Here is a 22,569-nt window from a genome sequence, read left to right on the forward strand (position 1 = left end):
ATTTGCCTGTGGGAATAAGTGTCCTGGGCTAGACGTCCTGTTCACTTATGAAAGAAGGTGAAGCATCTTCCATAGTCTCTCCTTTCTAGGAATAGTGATCACCGCAGGACCACTGTTTGGCTTGCCATGCAGAACGCCACTTGCATATGGCCTCTCCCATACCACTGTGGCCATAGCAACACCTTCACGTGGTGTCCCTGCCCTTGCTATGTTGTGGCGCGACCGAGTGTCCAGCAGTATGACTGGGTGGGCAGGCTGGGTTCATCAGCCTTGTCATTAAGCCTGGATAGGAAACACCAATTCCAAACCTGGGTAGACAGGAGGTGTAGGGGAGGTGTGGCACTTGTTCTGCTTGCAAGGGTAATTGCCAGGAGTGAGGATGGAGTACAAGCTGAGTGTGGCCTCATCGTGGCAGTAGGGGAGGCCGTAGACTGAAATGTCAGAATGGGAATGGGCAGTAGAATTAAAAGGCCACTAAGAGGAAAAAAAAATGCCATACCCTATGTGATTCCCTTGTCCGTTACCCCTCCCCACCGATCTCCCTCCTGGTAATTACCCTTGCAAGCAGAACAAGTGCTATACCTGCTCCTACACGTCCTCCATCACTACCATTCGGGGCCATGAACAGTCCTTCCAGGTGAGACGACAGCTCACCTGTGAGCATGTTGAGATCATCTACTGTATTCGGCGCTCCTGGTGTGGACCCCTGTATATTGGCAAGACCCGACATAGATTGGGAGACTACTTCAGGAGTACCTATGCTAAGAACCTATGCTATTCCGTCAACAGAAAACACGGGATCTTCCCCCTCCTGGTTTCACCTATCATCTACTACCTTGTACTTCTTCCTCCTGTTCCCCCACCTTCTTACTCTGACCTCATATTTTTTCTCCAGTCCTGATGAGGGGTCTTGGCCCAAAACGTTGACTGTTGATGAGCTCCTTTTGGAACAGCTGGCCACCCATGCTCACAGTATTGCATGATATTGCATGAAGCTTCCACGTACCTGAGCTAAGTAGATATTGGTATTTTCCTTGAGGGTGGAGTCAGCTTCCCTCCACTCACTTTTGCATGGCATCTTCGACAGAGTGTCTGGTGTTGTGAAAGATTTGCAGGGGACATGTTCAATGTCGTAACAGTATCACATAAGCCTCATACTGAGGAGGCTGCCAGGTGGCTTGTGGTCTGTTTCAAGTACAAATTTTGTGCCTATCAAGAAACAGCTGAAGTGTTCACAAGCCCACATGAGAGCCAGTGTCTCCTTTTCGATTTGGGCGTAACACTGTTCAGTCAGTCGCTGCTCTTGATGTATGTGCCACTGATTTCCATACACCACTGCAGAGTTGCATCAGCACTCCCCCTACACAGAGGAAGAGGCATCTGCTGAGACCTTGGTTGCTCTGTTCAAATCAAAGAATGCCACTGTTAGTGGGGAGATAAGCTCTGCTTTAAGTGATGAGAATGACTTCTCATGGAAACATAGAAAACCTACAGCACAATACAAGCCCTTCGGCCCACAAACCTGTGCTTGAACTACCTAGGCCTTACCCATAGCTCTCTATTTTTCTAAGCTCCATATTGCCATCCAGGAGTCTCTTAAAAGACCCTATCGGTTCTGCCTCCACCACCACTGCTGGCAGCTCATTCCATGCACTCAACACTCTCTGCGTAAAAAATCTTCCCCCGACATCTCCTCTACACCTACTTCCAAGCACCTTAAAACTATGATCTCTCATGCTAGCCATTTCAGCCCTGGGAAAAAGCCTGTGACTATCCACACAATCAATGCCTCTCATTATCTTGTACACCTCTATCAGGTCACCTCTCATCCTCCGTCACTCCAAGGAGAAAAGGCCGAATTAAGGCATGCTCCCCAATCCAGGCAACATCCTCGCAAATCTCCTCTGCACCCTTTCTATGGTTTCCACGTCCTTGCAATAGTGAAGTGATCAGAACTGAGCACAGTACTCCATGTGGGGGTCTGGCCAGGGTCCTATATGGCTGCAACATTACCTCTTGGCTCTTAAACTCAATCCCATGATTGAAGAAGGCCAATACAACATATGTCTTCTTAACCACAGAGTCAACCTGCACAGCAGCTTTGAGTGTCCTTTGGACTCACACCCCAAGATCCCTCTGATCCTCCACACTGCCAAGAGTCTTACCATTAATACTACATTCTGCCATCAAATTTGACCTACCAAAATGAACCACTTCACACTTATCTGGATTGAACTCCATCTGCCACTTCTCAGCCCAGTTTTGCATTCTATCAACGTCCCATTGTAACCACCGATAGCTCTCCACACTCTCCACAACACCCCCAACCTTTGTGTCATCAGCAAATTTACTAACCCGTCCCTCCACTTCCTCATCCAGGTCATTTATAAAAATCACAATGAGTAGGGGTCCCAGAACAGATCCCTGAGGCACACCACTGGTCACTGGCCTCCATGCAGAATATGACCCATCTATAATCACTCTTTGTCTTCTGTGGGCAAGCCCGTTCTGGATCCACAAAGCAAGATCCCCTTGGATCCCATGCCTTCCATTCTCCTCTGGAAGAGGAGATCATGAAGTGGCTTTGTATTCTTTGCCAAATCTGGAATGAACTTCCCCAACTGGCTTACCATGACAAGGAAACTGCAGATCTCTGATATATTCATAGGTTGTTCCATGTTCTGAATTCCTGCCAGTTTGTTTGAATCCCTCTAAGGATAGTAAATGCCCTAAGAACTTCACCTACGTCTTTGCAAATTCATATTTCTTTTTGTTCAGGGTGATTTCAGTCTGTTTCTGTTTTTCCAAGACAGCTTCCACTCTTTCCAGTCCCTCCAAAATCTGGTTCACCCTCATCTGAAAAAGTTCAGGGCTAATTAGATGCCAGAGGGATTCTCTTGCAGGCATAGCGTCCGTATGGTGTGATAAACGCTGTGAGATTCAGAGACTCAGGAACTAAATAGATCTGTCAGAACCCTGAGTTTGCATCTAGTTTGGTGAAGAACTTTGCTCCACTCAGCATATCCAAAGTGTTCAACAGAGGGCAGAATAAACTTGTCCTGTCTCACTGCATTATTCAATTTCGTTGGATCAGCACAGGTCCACACTGTACCATCTGGTTTGGTAACCGGAACAATGAGTACACACCAGTCAGTAGGTCTGTTCACTCTAGTTACAATGTCAACCACCTCCATTCTCTCAAGTTCAGCTTTGACTTTGTTCAACAATGGGACTGGTATACACCTCACTGTGGTCAGACAGTAGGGTGTGACTCTTGGCCTCAGTTGGACAAGATACTCTTCTTTCAGTGTCCCCAGTCCATGAACAACTCCAGGTACTTATACCACTGAACATTGTTTAGCAAATCCAACCTTGCAATGAGGTTCAGCTTCTCGATGGCGTGTCATCCCAGTAGTGCTGAGAAGAGATTCTGAACAACATAGACATCATGTTTCTCATTTTTATGGATGGAAGTAATAAACATTCCTTCTACACTGAGCTTATGTTTCCCTGGCCCCTTGAGCATTTTCTTTGTTGAGTTTAACGTAGTACTTGTTTCCTTCAATAGTTTTGTTAACAGACATTCGGGAATGGCTGTAACATCTGCCCCAGTGAGCATTTTGAATCTTACTGCCTCATTTTGCAACTGAATGGCAGTTCACTAGCTTTGTCTGTTAGAATCTAGAATCCCAAGGAAAGCTCTCTCTTCGTCTGAATCATGTTCTTCTTTGACCTCCTGAAGAGCTGTTTTTGAGTGGCACTGGCTTTTAGAATATCTAACTCAATTATATTGATACCATTTCACTTCTTTTCCTGGACACAGCTCCTTGACATGAAATGGAGACTTGCCACATCTTCTGCAGTAGGACATTTTACTTGCATTTGTTTTACCTGTCTGTTTTGTTTTGTCTCCTCTTTCTGTAGTGTTTCTGACTGCACCTCATTTGTAGTCTTTTAGGACAGCTTCTAGCTTTACCTCAGTATCTGAGGTAAACCACCTCAGAGTGCCTGAGTTCTGCCATTGGCTAACTAACATTCTCACTCTGCCTGACTGCAGATATAGCTTTCTCTAGTGTGAGATTTGCTTGCAACTGAAGTCTCTCAGACAATTTGGTATCTGGTAGCCTGTCTTTAGTGAGCTTATCTTTCAGATTTACATATGCACAGTTGTCTGAGAGGGAAAACTGTGATAAAGTCATTTACACTTTCATCTGGCTCCTGTTTCCTGGAGTTGAACTTTGCCCTCTCATATATCACATTTTGCTTTCCTGTGAAATATTCTTTGAATTTGTGCTGCACTGATTTGTACTCCTTTTAGTGAGCATCTGTCAGTTCTGATCCACCCACGGTGTCATCTGCTTTGTCCCCCATGCAGCATATCAGTGTGCTTACTTGATGCACTTCTGAAGCCTGAGTGAGATTGCCTGCAACCCTAAATCTCTCAAAGCATCTGAGCAACCTAAATCTCTCAAATTCCTCTGGTTTAGAGAAACCAAATGTCTCGGGGGATGGGGAAGGGGTGTTTATTAGAAGTAGGTACTGTAGGTTGATGCTCAATTTTCCTGTTTGCTTGTTTATCTATTATTTTATTTATTTGGACTATAAAAGACTTCTCTCCCTGAGAGTTTGGCTGACTTCTCTGCTGTGCCTGTGCCTCTGTGCACTTCCCCAGGCTAGTGGCTCACAGATAATTTATTATGATGTATCCACTTTGGGCTGTAGCTTGAATTTGTTGCCAAGCAACCCTGGCACTTTCTCAGCTTATACCTCCTTGTGCATACAATCCGAAAACTAGCACAGGCAGTTTAAGTTGATGAGTCTCTGGATATTTTTACATACATATATGTGAAGAAGAACAGTTTTATTGTAAATTGTTTTCTGTTGGAGATCTCACTTGGTCTGTTGCAACAGTTCATCCACAATCAACCACTTCTGACATGATGTTGTGTTCATTATTGAGGGATAATGCAGAGCACAGCAGGATGCCAACATGCAAGATACCCAACTAAACTTTATTGATAACCCTGGTTGTTCAGTATGTGAACTCCCATGTGGTAGTGGCTAACTGATTTGCATAGGAATAACACTATTAACTACTGCTACAATCACCACCAACACCATCACAACCACCAGGGTGCTGACTATCCCTGGGAAACAGATGATCGCTCCCTCATTGATTCAGCAACACCCTCTGTCCCACAGCATCATGGAGCAGTTTCTTCGCATGAAACCCACCACCACCTCCACAGGAACGATTCACAGTGATTTAATTTCCAACTTTCTCATTTAAACCCATTCTAAGTTGCTATTGTGGAGGTGATGGTGAGACCGCAACCTAGGAACCGAGCAAAAGATGGATCAGCATACATCATGGTCTGTACCATTAAAACCCTGCTTTAAATTTGGTCTTCAAGTTGAATGGGATTCTGGTATGGTGGAATGAAGACTGGTTAACAGAAAATAACAATTAGCAAGCCACTTTTGGGTTGGGAGATTGTGACTATTAGGATTTTGTTGGGGGTCGGTGCTGGGGGCCCACAATGGGAAGGGACCAAGTATAATCTATCCAAGTATAAAGTTGGCCAGCACTTTAAAAAAAGTCTCAAGATTAGGTTTTTTCCTTATATAAAGTGGTGAGAGATGGAAAGGTATTGGAGCTCAGAGGGACCTGGATATCTTTGTACATGATCACACAGGTACAGTATACCATGCTTTCACAAGGAGGAGGTCGTGCAAGGCAAAGGAGCGCCTAGGGGCTTGCTTCAAGTCAGTAGGCTGGGCCTGAACAAATACACCGCGGTGGTCATGGGCTTTATAAAAAACATTCATAGATGAGTGTGTCCCCAGAAAATCATTCGCAACCAGAAGCCCTGAATCCACAAACTGCTGAGGGCCAGATCAGTGGCATTCAGGTCGGGCTATAAATGGTGCAGCTATAAAGGAGGCAAGAGAGCCGCCAGATTTCATCAGCAGTTTGACACCGAAAAACACTTAATAATTTCTGCAGACGTACCCGTGGAGAGCATTTTGATCGGCTGCATCACCGCCTGGTATGGAGGATGGGTCGACTGCACAGGATTGAAGTAAGTTGCAGAGTTGTCGAATTAGTCAGCTCCATCATGCATATTAGCCACAGTAGTATCCAAGACATCTTCAAGGATTGGTTCCACAGGAAAAGTGGCTTACATTTTCAAGGACCCCACCACCCAGGACATGCCCTCTTCTCATTACCATCAGAAAGGAGATGCAGAAGCCTGAAGGCACACACTCAGCAATTCAGGAACAGCTTCTTCCCCTCTGCCATCCAATTCCTAAATGGACATTGAACCCATGAACACTACCTCACTACTTTTTAAAAATTTCTGTTTTTGCACTAATCTTAATTTTACTATTTAATATACATCTACTTACTGTACTTTGTTTTTTTAATCATGTATTGCTGCCACGAAGTTAACAGATTAACTTATGCAGTGATATTAAACAAGATTCTGACTCTGAGGAGGTCCAGGTGTGATCTCCAGAAAGACACCTCATGTGCAAAGTGTCAATTCCAGACCAAACTTAATGTTCAAAAGCAGTGGCAAGGCTTGAATACTGTTACCTCTTACAAAGTGCAACTAAGCAACATGAGTGACAACAAGGCTTCACTCCCAGACGAGGTTGTTTTGTTGGTTAAGACATGGAGGAACCTTCACGAATTCCCACAGCCCCCGATGACCTTGTGATTTCAGTCTCTGACGCCCAGGTGAGAGCACCCTTCAGGAGTGTGAACACACTGAAAACACCTGGCCAAGTACTAAAGACCTGCGCTAATCAACTGGCTGGAGTGTTCACGGAAATCTTTAGCCTCTCACTTCGGCAGTCTGAGGTACCCACCTGCTTCAGGCAGGCTTCAATTACACCAGTTTCTAAGAAGAACGTGGTAACCTGCCTCAACGACTATCATTCAGTAGCATTAACATCCATTGTGATGAAGTCCTTTGAGAGGTTGGTGATGAACCATGTCAACTCCTGCCCGAGAAGCAACCTGGATCTGCTCCAATTTGACTACCATCACAACAGGACCATAGCAGATGCCATTTCAGTGGCTCTTCATTCAGCCCTGGAACACCTGGACAGTGCAGATGCATATATCAGGATGTTCTTCATTAACTACAGAATGGTGTTCAATACTATCATCCCCACAAAATTAATCAATAAGCTTGGCCTCAATATTTCCTTGTGCAGTTAGATCCTCAATTTCCTCACTTGCAGATTGGGAAAAACATCTCCACGATTTCCATCAGCTCGGGTGCATCACAGGCTATTTGCTTAATTCCCTGCTCTACTTGCTTTAACTTATGACCAAGAGTAAGCACAGCTCCAATGCCATATTTAAGTTTGCTGTCATTTGTTGAATCAAAGCTGGTGATGAATCAACGTGTAGGAGGGAGATTGAAATTCTGGATGAGTGGTGCCACAACAACAACCACTCACTCAACATCAGAAGGACCACAAGACCTGATTATTGACTTCAGGAGGAGGAAACCAAAGGTCCATGAGCCAGTTCTCATCAGATAATCAGAGGTAGAGAAGGTCAGCAAGTTTAAATTCCTCAGTGCTATCATTTCATGTTCTGGGTCCAGGGTGTAAATGTCATTATGAAGAAAGCACAGCAGTGCCTCTATTTTCCTTAGAAGTTTACAAAGATTTAGCATGACATCTATAACTTTGACATGCTTCTATAGATTTGTGGAGAGTATATTATCTGGCTACATCATAGCCTGGTATGAGAACACCAATACCCTTGAATTGAAAATACAACAAAAAGTAGTGGGTACAGTCCAGTCCATCACAGATAAAGCCCTTCCCACCATTAAACACATCTACATGAAGTGCTGTCGCAGGAAAATAGCATCCATCGTCAAGGATCTCCCCACCCCACCATCACCCAGGCCATGCTCTTTTCTCACTGCGGCCATCAGAAAGGCGATACAGAAACCTCAGGATCCATGCCACTGGATTCAGGAACAGTTATTCCTTATCAGCCATTGGTCTCTTAAATCGCCGGAGGGGATAACTTCACTTGCCACATCACTGAACAGTTCCCACAACCTATGGACTCACTTTCAAGGACTCTTCTTCTCATGTTTTCAATATTTTTTTGCTTAATTCTTTATTTTCTTTTGTATTTGCACAACTTGTCATCTTTCGCATGTTGGGTAATTGTCCTGCTGGGCACAATCTTTCATTGATTCTATTGTATTTCTTGTATTTACTGTGTATGTCCACAAGAACTTGAATCTCAATATTGTATATGGTGACATATATGCTCTTTGATCACAAATTTATTTTGAATTTTGAACTTGTGAAATCTGTGCATGGGTTCTGCTGGGGCTCAGTGTCTATCACTAACCAAGTTTCTCCAATAACACCAGCCTGACTGCAAGAGCCAAGTGGTGAAGGTCACAGAATCAGGGACAACCCTACTTTTGTCGAATGACTAGAGCAGTTTCCAGACAACTGGAGAAGCTAGTAATGTCAGTAAATACTCAGTGTTAACAGTTCCCTTCAGCTGTCCATGAAGAGACTTACCTGGAGATGATTCCTCACCATCTGGCTTTGAGTTTCTGATCCTGTGTAAGTTATTGACAGATCTCGGTACTGATTTCTTGTACCTCTCCTGTTTGGCTTTGATCCTTTCCATCCTAGTGAAGAGATTCAGGGAGAAGTGCGGAGAGAAGAGAGAAGATTGTCAGGGTCAGTAGACTAATGCTCCCTTGCCTTACTGCAGTAAAGCACTGATAACCCACTACCTGATGGGTTAGCATCTGACTTGCTGAGTATGCATCCTGCGTTCCCTGTAAAATGCATGGGTCTGAGCTCCCGGGATCCATCCAGAACATAAGGGCCCCAGTTGGTGCAATCCCTCGAAGACACAAGGGTCCCAGTTCCTGCATTCCCTCTAATACACAGGGGCCTGAGCTCTTGGGCTCCATCTAATACACAGGGGCCCCAGCTCCAGCCCTCCTTTTAATACACAGGGGTTCCAGTACCTGCCCACCCTCTAATACACAGGGACCCCAGCTCCTGCATTCCCTCTAATACACAGGGACCCCAGCTCCTGCATTCCCTTTAATACACAGGGCCTGAGCTCCTGGGCTCCATCTAATACACAGGGCCCCCAGCTCCAGCCCTCCTTTTAATACACAGGGGTCCCAGTACCTGCCCACCCTCTAATACACAGGGACCCCAGCTCCTGCATTCCCTCTAATACACAGGGACCCCAGCTCCTGCATTCCCTCTAATACACAGGGACCCCAGCTCCTGCATTCCCTCTAATACACAGGGCCCCCAGCTCCAGCCCTCCTTTTAATACACAGGGGTCCCAGTACCTGCCCACCCTCTAATACACAGGGACCCCAGCTCCTGCATTCCCTTTAATACACAGGGACCCCAGCTCCTGCATTCCCTCTAATACACATGGACCCCAGCTCCTGCATTCCCTTTAATACACAGGGACCCCAGCTCCTGCATTCCCTCTAATACACAGGGACCCCAGCTCCTGCATTCCCTCTAATACACAGGGACCCCAGCTCCCACGTTCCCTCTGATACTCAGGAGTGCAAGCTCCCATGTTCGTACCAATACACAGGGGCCCCAGCTCCTGCATTCCCTTTAATACACAGGGCCTGAGCTCCTGGGCTCCATCTAATACACAGGGGCCCCAGCTCCAGCCCTCCTTTTAATACTCAGGGGTCCCAGTACCTGCCCACCCTCTAATACACAGGGACCCCAGCTCCTGCATTCCCTCTAATACACAGGGACCCCAGTTCCTGCATTCCCTCTAATACACAGGGACCCCAGCTCCCATGTTCCCTCTGATACTCAGGAGTGCAAGCTCCCATGTTTGTACCAATACACAGGGGCCCCAGCAACTGCCCTTCCCCAATATATAGGGACCCAAGCTCTGGCATTCCCTCAAAAACACAGAGGCCCCAGTTCCAGTATTCCCTCTAATATACAGGTGTCCGAGCTCTCCCGTTCCCTCTAATACACAGGAGCCCTATTTCCTGCATTCCCTCTAATACACTGGGGCCTCACTTCATGCCCTCTCTCTAATTCACAGGGGCCCCAGTTCCCACCTTCCCTCGAATACACAGGGACCCAAGCTCTCGCATTCCCTCGATACTCAGGGGCCCCAGCTCCCATGTTCTCTCTAAAACACAGGGGCCACAGCTCCCACATTCTCTCTACAATACAGTAGCCCCCAGTTTTGCATTCCCTCTAATTCTCTGGGGCCCCAATTCACTCCCTCCCTCTAATACACAGGGGCTGCATCTCCCACTTTCCCTCTAATAGACAGGGGCCATTGTCCGCACATTCCCTCTAATAGAGGGGTCCCAGTCCCACATACCCTCTAAAACACAGTGGCCCCAGCTCTTGCCTACTCTCTAATTCACAGGGACCCAAGATCCCATGTTCCCTCTAATACAAAGGATTCCCAGCTCCCACTTCCCCTCTAATACACAGGGGCCTCCTTCTCTCCCCACAAATACACAGGATCCCCCAGATCCCACCTTCCCTCTACTGCACAGGGACCACAGCTCCCACTCTCCCTCTAATAAACAGGGGCCCCAGCTCCCTCTCACCCTCTAATAAACAGGGGCCCCAGCTCCCACTCTCCCTCTAATAAACAGGGGCCCCAGCTCCCTCTCACCCTCTTATTCACAACCTCTCACATTCTCGCTGATACACAGTGGCCCCAGCTTCCATCTCCCCTCTGATACACACGGGCCCTATTTCACACCCTCCCTCTAACACACAGGGCCCCAAGCTCTCATGTTCCCTCTAATACAGTGTCCCCCAGTTCCCACCCTCCCTCTAGGAGACAAGGGTCCCAGTTCCCACCCTCCTTCTAATAGACAGGGGCCCCAGTTCCTGCATACCCTCTAATGCACAGGGACCCCCAGTTTTCTCCCTGTAATGGACAGGGCCCCCAGTTACCTCCTTCTAATAGACAGGGGCCCCAGTTCCTGCATACCCTCTAATACACAGGGACCCCCAGTTACCTCCTTCTAATAGACAGGGGCCCCAGTTCCTGCATACCCTCTAATACACAGGGACCCCCAGTTACCTCCTTCTAATAGACAGGGGCCCCAGTTCCTGCATACCCTCTAATACACAGGGACCCCCCAGTTTCCTCTCTCTACTAGACAAGGGTCCCAGTTCCCACCCTCCATCTAATATACAGGGCCCCCAGTTCCTGCATACCCTCTAATACAAAGGGGCCCCCAGTTTCCTCCCTGTAATGGGCAGGGCCCCCAGTTACCTCTTTCTAATAGAAAGGGGCCCCAGTTCCCACCCTCTAATAGACAGGGGCCCCAGTTACCTCCCTCTAATATACATGAGCCCAGTTCCCACCCTCCCTCAGAAGTGGAGACAGAAGAGAGGGGTGAATTGACTTGTTCTTGCAAAAAGCTGTAACAGATATGCCAGCCCGAAATGTCTCTTTCTGTTCTATCATCATGTTGCTAGCATATCTTCCACCAGCACCTTTGCTTGTCAGCATAAACAGCAACAAACAAACACGCTCTGGGCAATCACGGGGAGCTCTGTCCACTCCAGCTTTATGTTTAGCATTGTGAATTTGATGTGCAGGGAATTAAAGGTCAAATGTCCTGAGTGAGGAACTAGCCTGTTTCAGCACGTCACACATTCTTCGCTGATTAAATCAAACTTACTGTTTCTTCAGCATCTCCATGGATCGTCGTTCTTTCTCCAGTCTCATTGTGATTCCTTTTTTAACTTTTGCTTCAAACAGTTCAGCTCCTCTGTGCAAACAAAGGAATTAGGTTTCTGCAAACCTAGTCATCTGAATACATACATCATTTGTAATATAATCATCTCTTTGCACTTTAAATTTCAACTTATCACCTTTTTGCATTTCCCATTTACACATATTGGGTTTTGGAATTGGTTTATTATTGTCACATGTATCGAGATACAGTGAAAAGCTTGTCTTGCATACTGTTCATATAGAATTATTACATAGTGCATTGAGGTAGAACAAGGTAAAACAATAACTGAACACAGAATAAAGCGTAACAGCTACAGAGAAAGGGCAGTGCAGTAAATGTGAGGTCTATTGCAACATCAGTTGACAGTCTCTCAGAACTCTGCTTTCAAATGAAGATCGACGCTAGAGGCAAAACACAGAATCCTTTGCCAATACTGAGTCAAATAGCCTGTTATTCTGGACATTATCCACTGAAGGAGAAGTGTTAAGTAAGACATTGAACAACTTGGAAATTAAAAAAAAAATGACGCAGGTGCTGGATACCAAAAATATAAACAGAAAATGGTGTTAACATTCAGCAGGTCGTGCGTCATTTGTGGGAAGAGAACCAGAGTTAATGTTTCAGGTCAAAGACCTGTCGCCAGAACTAGGAAGGAGACAGACGAAGCTGGTTCATCAGCTGGGAGCATAGGAAGAGGGAATCTTTATCTGCTAGGATATACCACGGTGAAGAAAGTTATCTGGTCAGTGAATAAATACGAGCAGTTAGAAAGTGACTAAAGACGGGCAATATGATGTAGGGCTTCTCCTGAATGCAGAGCAGGAAGACATACCCAGCAGATCATTGGGGAGCTCTCCGTTCTGTTCATAGTTAGCGTACGAGCTTAAATCTAATTAAGTTCCATGCGGCTTAGTTAGTTACAACTACTGATATAGTTGGTATAAATTGGGAGCAGATAAGCAGGGAAATAAGACCATAATACCATAAGATATAGGAGCAGAAGTAGGCCATTCAGCCCATCGAGTCTGCTCCGCCATTCAATCATGGGCTCATCCAATTCCTCCAGTCATCACCACTCCCCTGCCTTCAACCCAAACCCTTTGATGCCTTGGCTAATCAAGAACCTATCTATCTCTGCCTTAAATGCACCCGATGACTTGGCCTCCACAGTCACTTGTGGCAACAAATTCCACAGATTTACCACCCTCTGACTAAAGTAATTTCACTGCATCTTAGTTCTAAAAGGACATCATTCAATCCTGAAGCCGTGCCTTCTTGTCCTAGACTCCCCTACCATGGGAAATAGCTTTGCCATATCTAATCTGTTCAGGCCTTTTAACATTTGGAATGTTTCTATGAGATCCCCCCTCATTCTCCTGAACTACAGGGAATACAGCACAAGAGCTGCCAGACATTCCTCATACGGTAACCCTTTCATTCCTGGAATCATTCTTGTGAATCTTCTCTGAACCCTCTTCTCCAATGTCAGTATATCCTTTCTAAAATAAAGAGCCCAAAATGGCACACAGTACTCCAAGTGTGGTCTCACGAGAGCCTCAACATCACATCCCTGCTCTTATATTCGATACCTCTAGAAATGAATGCCAACATTGCATTTGCCTTCTTCACCACTGACTCAACCTGGAGGTTAACCTTTAGGGTATCCTGCACAAGGACTCCAAAGTCCCTTTGCATCTCTGCATTTTGAATTCTCTCCCCATCTAAATAATAGTCTGCCTGTTTATTTCTTCCGCCAAAGTGCATGACCATACACTTTCTAACATTGTACTTCAATTGCTACTTCTTTGCCCATTCCCCTAAACTACCTAAGTCTCTCTGCAGGCTCCCTGTTTCCTCAACACTAACCACTCCTCCACCTATCTGTGTATCATTGGCAAATTTAGCCACAAACCCATTAATACCGTAGTCCAAATCATTGACATACATTGCAAAAAGCAGTGGACCCAACAGCAACCCCTGTGGAACTCCACTGGTAACTGGCAGCCAGCCAGAATAGGATCCCTTTATTCCCACTCTGTTTTCTACCGATCAGCGAATGGTCCACCCAAGCTAGTAATTTCATGTAATTCCATGGGCCCTTACGTTGCAAAGCAGCCTCATGTGTGGCACCTTGTCAAAGGCCTTCTGAAAATCCAAGTACACTACATCTACTACATCTCCTTTGTCTACCCTGCTTGTAATTTCCTCAATGAATTGCAGTAGGTTTGTCAGGCAGGATTTTCCTTTCAGGAAACCATGCTGGCTTTGGCCTATCTTGTCACGTGCCTCCAGGTACTCTGTAATCTCATTCCTAACAATCGATTCCAACAACTTCCCAACCACTGTTATTAGACGAACAGATCTATAGTTTCCTTTCTGCTGTCTCCCACTCTTTTTAAATAGCGGTGTAACATTTTCAATTTTCCAGTCATCTGGTACAGTTCCAGAATCTATTGATTCTTGAAAGATCATCATTAATGCCTCCGCAATCTCTCCAGCTTCTCCCTTCAGAACCCAAGACTGCATTCCATCAGGTCCAGGAGATTTATCCACCCTCAGACCATTAAGCTTCCTGAGCACCTTCTCAGTCATAATTTTCACTGCACAAACTTCACTTCCCTGACACTCTTGAATGTCCAGTATACTGCAGACATCTTCCACTGTGAAGGCTGATGCAAAATACGCATTCGGTTCTTCTGCCATCTCTGCATCTCTCATTACAATATCTCCAGCGTCATTTTGTATTGGTCCTATATCTACCCTCAGCTCTCTTTTACCCTTTATACACTTAAAAAAGCTTTTAGTATCTTCTTTGATTTTAGTCACCAGCTTCCTCTAATAATTCATCTTTTCCTTCCAAATTACCTTCTTAGTTTCCTTCTGCAAATTTTTAAAAGCTCCCCAGTCTTCCCACTAGGTCTGGCTTCCTTGTATGCCCTCTCTTTTGCTTTTACTTTGGCTCTGACTTCACTTGTCAGTCATGGTAGAGTCCTTCTTTCTTTTGAAAATTTCTTTTTATTTGGAATATATCTGTCTTGCCCTGCCCTCATTTATCACAGTAACTCCAGCCATTGCTGTTCTGCTGTCCTTCCTGCAAATGTCCCTTTCTAGTCAACTTCGGTCAGTTCTCCTCTCATGCCATTGTAGTTTCCTAAATGCACAGCAGAAATGTGGCAAATGTACAGGGAATCCTGCATTGGTATATTCCACTGATGCAGGGAAATGATGGTAGGGTAAAAGAACCATGGTGTAACAAAGAATGTAGAAAATCTAGTCAAGAAGAAAAGAAAAGCTTTGAAAGGTTCAAGAAACTAGATACTGTTAGAGCTCTAGAAGGTGCCGAGAAGGAGCCGAGAAGGAGCAGAAGAATGAAATTAGGAGAGCTCGAAGGGGCCATGAAAAGGCTTTGGTGAGCAGGATTTAGGAAAACCCCAAGGCATTCCATAAGTATGGCAAGAGGATAAGCTGTGTGAGAGCGAGAGTAGATACGTGTGCAAGGAGCCAGAGGAGGTAGTGGAGGTACTTAATGAATACTTTGCTTCAGTATTCACCGGGGAAAAGGACCTTGGCAATTGTGGAGATGACATAAAGTGGACTGAAGTGCTTGAGTGTAGACATTGTGGATTCTCAGAGATTACAGTGGGATCTGGGCTGAGTTGGAGTTCAACCCAGATTAGTGTGAAGTGGTTCATTTCGTTAGGTCAAATTTGAAGACAAAATATAATATTAATGGTAAAACTCTTGGCAGTGTGGAGGATTAGTGAGATCTTGGGGTCCATGTCCATAGGACACTCAAAGATGCTGCACAAGTTGACAGTGTTGTTAAGAAGGCATATGATGTGTTGGCCTTCATCAACTGTGGGATTCAGTTCAAGAGCTGTGAGGTAATGTTACAGCTATATAAGACCTTAGTTAGACCCCACATTCAGTTCTGGTCACCTCATTAAAGGAAGGATGTAGATGCTATAGAGAGAGTGCAGAGGAGATTTACAAGGATGTTGCCTGGATTGGGGAGCATACCTTATGAGAATAGGTTGAGTGAACTTGGCTTTTTCTCCTTGGAGCAATGGAGGATGAGATGTAACCTGGTAGAGGTGTATACAATGATGAGAGGCATTGAACGTGTGGATAGCCAGAGGCTTTTTCCCAGGGCTGAAATGCGAAAATGAGGGGGCATAGTATTAAGGTGTTTGGAAGCAGGTATAAGGGGGATGTCAGAGGTAAGTTTTTTTACACAGAGAGCAGTGGCTGTATGGAATGCACTGCCAGCAAAGGTGGTAGAAACGGATACAATAGGGTCTTTTAAGAGACTCTTAGATAAGTACATGGAGCTCAGAGCTATGTGCTAGGGAAATTCTAGGCAGCTTCTAGAGTGGGTTACATGGTTGGTACAACATTGTGGGCCAAAGGGCCTGTAATGTGCTGTAGATTTTCTGTGTTTCTATGTTTCTAACTCCTTTCAGGTTACAAGCCATGCTGCACTTTACTGAGGCACTGAAGGAACACAGCAACAGAGGTGTGGAATTTCTACTTAACTATCTCTCAAGTGGATAGCTAAATCATAGAAATCATTTGATGAACATTCAACATCAACCTCGATCTTTCCCTAGTGCCAATAAGCATAGTTTTCCCAACAAAAATTCAGAGAGAGGTGTGCAGGTAAACCAGCCTTGGAAGATCACCCCTGTGTGGGAACTAATGAATTGCAGCTTATTAGTAATCACCTTGAAGGAATCAGCTAAGATGGGAGTCTCTGAACCAACATATTCAATGGTGTTCACAACCCTGCAAAAATGCCACAAAGAAGAGATTATCCAGAGTCTAGAATGATTTAAGCCTACAAGAATGATTCTTACCTTGCTGCCAGGAGCTTTGAAGCCTTCAGATCTGCGACCACATGCAGAAAGTAGTAGCTGAGAAAGACTCTCCGCTGGGCTAGTAGGAAGAGGAAGCAGACACTATCCCAGATAATGCCCGCCTGCTTGCTTGGGACTTCACAGGCTTCATGCAGGTTGTCCGTATTTGCTGGAAACATATAGGGACGTATGTAAAACATATACATTTAGAGTGATGCCATCAGGGACCTGAGCACCAGCATCTCAGGGTCAGCCAATTGTCATGTTCTTCCTATCAACTGTCTCTGCTTCTCTCCAGAGGGTATTCTTCTGTGAAGATATTATTTGGGTTTGCAGATCTCCAGGACCTACCTGAAGCCCACAGAGATTTAAAAACTAACATATCTCCTAGATTCCACTTCAAGCAACTTAAATGAAAATCCATGGAACCTTATAGAAAGAATTCCCTTTGAACCATTTTGTTTTTGAAACTAAAGAAAGAGGAAGAGGTCACTGGCCAAGAATCTTCTGATTTCGTAAGTGAGTGCCTTTGCTATGTCCAAGTTGTGTAGCATGGTGGGACACCACAAACAGGGCCCATGTCGATCAAACAATGTCAATGGTGTGGGGCCAGGCATTTGGAGGTAGAAAGTCACGTTATTCCCTGTAATCAACCATCTTCCAATGGTTTAGCCACTGGCCTCATACCAAGAATGGGGTGAGGGAGTGTGAACTGGCAGAACATTTTGAACACCACTTCCATGAAATTCAACTGAATCATGCTTTTTTATCCAGCAAAATACAATTAAAATGCTATTGAATTTTTTGGACTGAGTTTCTAGTTTGTTTCATATCAATTAAAAAAATGAGCTAGAAACATTCCAAAAAGTCGCCTTTGTGATGCTGATGTGATTTCACATCAGGGCTCATGTGACAATGTTACTCCCCTTGCTATGATCCTATGAAGCAGCACAGGGGAGGCTCGGACTAGTCGTCTTGGGAGTGTCAGTTGCTGGGCAGACCAGGAGAACGTTGTCTTCCCAGGACATTCCCCCACTTTGCCAATGATCTCCCATCATATTCCCCTGGTCTGCCAAGCAACAAGTCCCTCTCACCAATCTTCTGACTACTCCAGCGAAAACAGTGAGCAGCACTTCCCATATCACCCCTCCAGGAGGTTGGGCTCATCCTGATCCCAATCCCACCACACAAATCCCGATCCTACCCAGGACCCTCCTAACACCAGTTGCTAACCTTTTCAGTTTTTGCCTTGCCAACGTCACTGACCTTCCTCAACACAGTCCATTGAACCCTCCCTCAATCTACCCCAATCCTGGCAATAGCACACTGATAAACAGCCAACTCATCAATAACAAATACTGATTTTGGGCCCCTTATCTTAGAAAGCATGTGCTGATATTGGAGAGAGTTCAGAGAAGATTCACTAGGATGATTCCTGTAATGCAGGGACTAACATATGAGGAGCGTTTATCGGTTCTTGGACTGTATTCATTAGAGTATAGAAGAATGAGAGGGGATCTCATAGAAACATTTTGAATGTTGAAAGGGTTGGACAGAGTAGATGTAGAAGGGCTGTTTCCCTTGGTGGGTGAGTCCAGGACAAGAGGTCACAGTCTTACAATTAGAGGGTACCCATTTAAAACGGAGATGAGGAGAAATTTTTTTAGCCAGAGGGTTGTGGATTTATGGAATTTGTTGCCACATACAGCTGTGGAGGCCCAATCATTGAAGGTTCTTAAGGAGGAGATTGACAGGTGTCTGATTCATCAGGGTATCAAGGGATATGAGAAAAAAACCGGAAATTGGAACTAGACGGGAGAATAGTTTAGCTCATAGTGGAGTATCGGAGCAGACTCGATGGGCCGAATGGCCTACTTCTGCTCCTTTGTCTTGTGATCCTGTGATCATTGCCCATCTGTCTCCACAAGTCGCTCAACCTCCCTCGTCCCCTGATCATCACTTCCCTCAATCTCTATAAATAATACTACTGATATTGGCTGAACTCCCCCAGCACCAGATGCTTGTCTCCCTTGATCCTTGACAACACTAAATACTGAACTTCCCTGATCTCTCCCAACACCAAACAATGATCTCCCTCAATATCTGACCTCAATCCTCCCCAATAGCAAACGCCAATCTTGCCTTGATCCCCCTCAACACTGGCTGTTCATCTATCCCATTGCCCCTTTCCCCTAAAATGCCATTCTGTTTTCCTGCTCCCAATCCACCCTCCCCACTAAAGCTAGTTCTGATTATTTTCCTCATCCCTCATTCTCATTGACAGTGGTCCAAGAGGTCTGTGGTCACCAAGCTCAGCACTGGGATGGGTGATAGCTGCCACATTCCATCAGCTCTCTGTGGAAGGCCAGAGCCCATCCCAGACACACACTGGGTGCTCTAGATCTTCCTGACAAGTACCTCTAGGTGTCCTAATGTTTAATTAGAGGATAATTCTGCAAGTTGGTACTGGATGTTGTTAAGTAGCATGATAGTTCTGATACAGTGGAGAATTCCTTACGTCATGCACCCCATGCAGGGAATCTCACGTTTGACTTCTAAGTCTGGTGAAACAAACTATTTTCTACTCACGCAGATCATACTCCGTGATCGTACAAGCCATTCCAAACGTCTGCACCACCCAGCAGTTCCCCTCAAGCAAGCTTTTCAAGTAGACACAGGAGCCAATCTGTCAGGGGTCAATCACAGCATGAGTTAATTTGCCATCAAATTTGTAGCAGCAGGTTTGACTACCTCTGTAGTGTTTCCTTATTTCCCTCTCCCATTTAAAAAACATGGTCAGCAAAGTGAGAGCCAAAGGCTAGAGCGAGTGCACGTTCCGCTGTTGAACAATGACTAGGGACACCATGCAGCAGCAAAAGCACCTGCTTAAATATGTTCCTCCTTTAAGAAAATGTACTTTTGAAAGAGCATTCACTTAAGTGTCTGTATGCGTTAACAGTTAAATACAGATTCTTCGCTAAGCAAGCTCTACTGATTAACCATGCTCACACACTGTTAAATGTGCTGAATAAAAGGAATACAGGATACAGATCCCCAGTCTGTGCGGCAAACAGAAACCTGGAGTGGGGGGTGGAAGCAACCTGGCAGATGGAAGTCAATGAGTTCAAACCAATGCTCCTTATATTCTCATATTTTATTTCATGTTTGTGGATGGTAAGAACGAGACAGGAAATTAAAATGTTCATTAAGGCCAAGCAGGGATATAGGAGTAACTGTATTTTATATATTATTTGTTAATTGAATTAATCTAATCAATAAATATACCACAGGGCACCTTAGTTCCATGGAATAGCCATGCTGTGTTTGGGACTATCAGGGGTAAGGGAATGGTCGTCAATGAGAGCACAAGCTCCAGAAGCCTAACCTTGACATCATTACGCTCGGCCTGTGAGCTCTGAGAACAGCACATTTCCAGAGATGCTCACGAGGCTACAGGCAGAGAGCGAATGGGTGACTACTAAAGAGCAGGTCATGACAAGATCTCCCAGAGCATTTTGCTCCCTCACTGGTATTTAGTTCTGAACTCTGTGTTTGGGGGTGGGGGAGAGAGGAATTCTCGGAGGAGCAAAGACCACAGATGAGCCCACAACACCATGACAATTTGAAAGAGGCAGGGTGGAGGGAAGGAACGATAGACAAAGCAGCAGGCACCAGTATTGAAAGGAATTGACTTTATTACTTACATCCTTCATATGCATGAGTAAAAATCGTTATGTTACATCTCTGTCTAAATGTGCAATGTGCAATTTATAGTAATTTGTAATAAATAGTATGTACAACAAGACAGTCAATATAACATAGAAATACAGTTATGTCAGTATGAATTAATCAGTCTGATGGCCTGGTGGAAGGAGCTGTCCTGGAGCCTGTTAGTCCTGGCTTTTATGCTGCAGTGCTGTTTCCCAGATAGTAGCAGCTGGAACAGTTTGTGGTTGGGGTGACTCGGGTCCCCAGTGATCCTTCGGGCCCTTTTTACACATCTGTCTTTGTAAATGTCCTGAATAGTGGGGAATTCACATCTATAGATGTGCTGGGCTGTCTGCAGAGTCCTGCGATCGAGGGAAGTACAGTTCCTGTACCAGGCAGTGATACAGCCAGTCAGGATGCTCTCAACTGTGTCCCTGTAGAAAGGATTTGGGGGCCCATACCAAACTTCTTCAACGTCTAAAGTGAAAGAGGCGCTGTGGTGCTTTTTCCACCACACAGCTGGTATATACAGACCACGTGAGATCCTCAGTGATGTGAATGCCAAGAACTTAAAACTGTTCACCCTTTCGACCCCAGAGTTATTGATGTCTATAGGGATTAGCCTGTCTCCATTCCTCTTGTAGTTCATAACCAGCTCCTTTGTTTTTGTTTGCAAAATTGAGGGAGAAGTTGTTTTCTTGACACCACTGTGTCAAGGTAATGACTTCTTTGTAGGTTGTCTCATTATTATTTGAGATTAGGCCAATAATGGAGTATCATCAGCAAATTTAATTAGCAGATTGGAATTGTGGGAGGGTACACAGTCATGGGTATACAGAGAGTAAAGGAGTGGGTTAGGACACAGCCCTGAGGGGCACCTGTGTTAACGGTCAGAGGGCAGAGGTGAGGGAGCCCACTCTTACTACCTGCCAGTGATCTGACAGGAAGCCCAGGATCCAGCTACACAAGGCAGGGTGAAGGCCGAAGTCTCTGAGCTTCTTGTAATGAAAGATGATTTCCTCTACTGCAGGGAAGTGCATTTGGACTTGGTCTTGGTGTTTCGGATACAATTTTCGTAACAGTTGATGACTCAGAAGAGTGGTGCATTAAACTGTGAAGAGAATAGTGGTAGAGTGCTTGGACACAGAGACAAGATAGTGGATCGGTTGCAGATAGAGCTTGATGCTGAAAAATGAGGTGCATTACATTTTGGCAGGATGAATAAGATGAGTCAACATGAAACACAGAAATCAGAAGCAAGAATCAATCACTCAGCCTATTGAGCCTGCTCCACTATCCGATTTAATCATGGCTGATTGTCCAAATTCAATCTCTTATTCACACTTTCTCCCCATATCCCTTGATTTGACCTCGGCTACCTTCTGTGATAGGGAATTTGAGGTTCTCCGCTCTCTGTGTGGACAAATTTCTCCTCACTTATGTCCTAAATTACATTTCCTACATCATTAAGCAGTGTCATCAAGTTCTAGACTTTCTTGGAACATCCTTCCTTCATCACATCTGTTCAGTCCCACCAGGATTTTATAAGTTTCATTGAAGTTCAGTTTTCTTCCAAACTCTAACAACTATAAGTCCAATTCCTCTTCTTATGTGCATCCCATCATACTATGAATTAGTCTGATGAATCTCTACTGCTGTCACCCCATGTTAATAACATTCTTTCTCAGATAAGGGGACCAAAACTGAACACAATACTTATGGTGCATTCCCACCCTGACTTTATAGAAATGCAACAAAACAACCCTGCAGTGGAAATATATCTGTAATCCTGAAGTTTTTACGAATTTAAAACTTTTGTTAAATGCAATGTGACAAAATGGAATCTGTGTGATCCCAGAGTGCTTTGTTGGTTTGCTGATTGTGTGTGTCTGTGTTTTGTGGCAGGGAGTGTTTTGACAGCAGAGAAAAACAGGACATTGGGGTGGTGATATGGATGCAGGTAAGTAAGGAATGCAGTTATGGGATCAAATGATTTCAAAGACATGAAATTGTCTTTATTGAAGACAATGTAAATGCAACTTATTGAATTACATAGAATTACTGAAGTCTGTAAACATATAAAAATGATCTGCTTTGAGCTACCTACTGACAACTTAACATATGGAGGTAGACTTCCCTGTGCAAGTAGTAAATATGTTCATCATTTGACCCACTCTGAGTTTGTTGTAGTCTGTTGCTGTATATGAGAAGACCTAGGTGAAGAG

At 44.9% G+C, this 22,569-nt stretch overlaps 1 protein-coding gene across 1 annotated transcript in view; it reads right to left on the bottom strand.

The window, feature by feature from the left end:
• The window catches only part of LOC132400104 (piezo-type mechanosensitive ion channel component 2-like), a 237,667-nt gene that overhangs the window by 104,592 nt on the left and 110,506 nt on the right, over positions 1 to 22,569 (bottom strand). Inside the window, exons 22-25 of the mRNA XM_059981180.1 lie at positions 19,226 to 19,322; positions 16,637 to 16,805; positions 11,724 to 11,813; positions 8,575 to 8,687 (exon numbers count right to left, since the gene is read on the bottom strand). Coding sequence (XP_059837163.1) covers positions 8,575 to 8,687; positions 11,724 to 11,813; positions 16,637 to 16,805; positions 19,226 to 19,322 — 469 coding nt within the window. The remainder of the gene's footprint in view (positions 1 to 8,574; positions 8,688 to 11,723; positions 11,814 to 16,636; positions 16,806 to 19,225; positions 19,323 to 22,569) is intronic.

Source organism: Hypanus sabinus, chromosome 9 (assembly GCF_030144855.1).
Source record: "Hypanus sabinus isolate sHypSab1 chromosome 9, sHypSab1.hap1, whole genome shotgun sequence".
Lineage (NCBI taxonomy): Eukaryota > Metazoa > Chordata > Chondrichthyes > Myliobatiformes > Dasyatidae > Hypanus > Hypanus sabinus.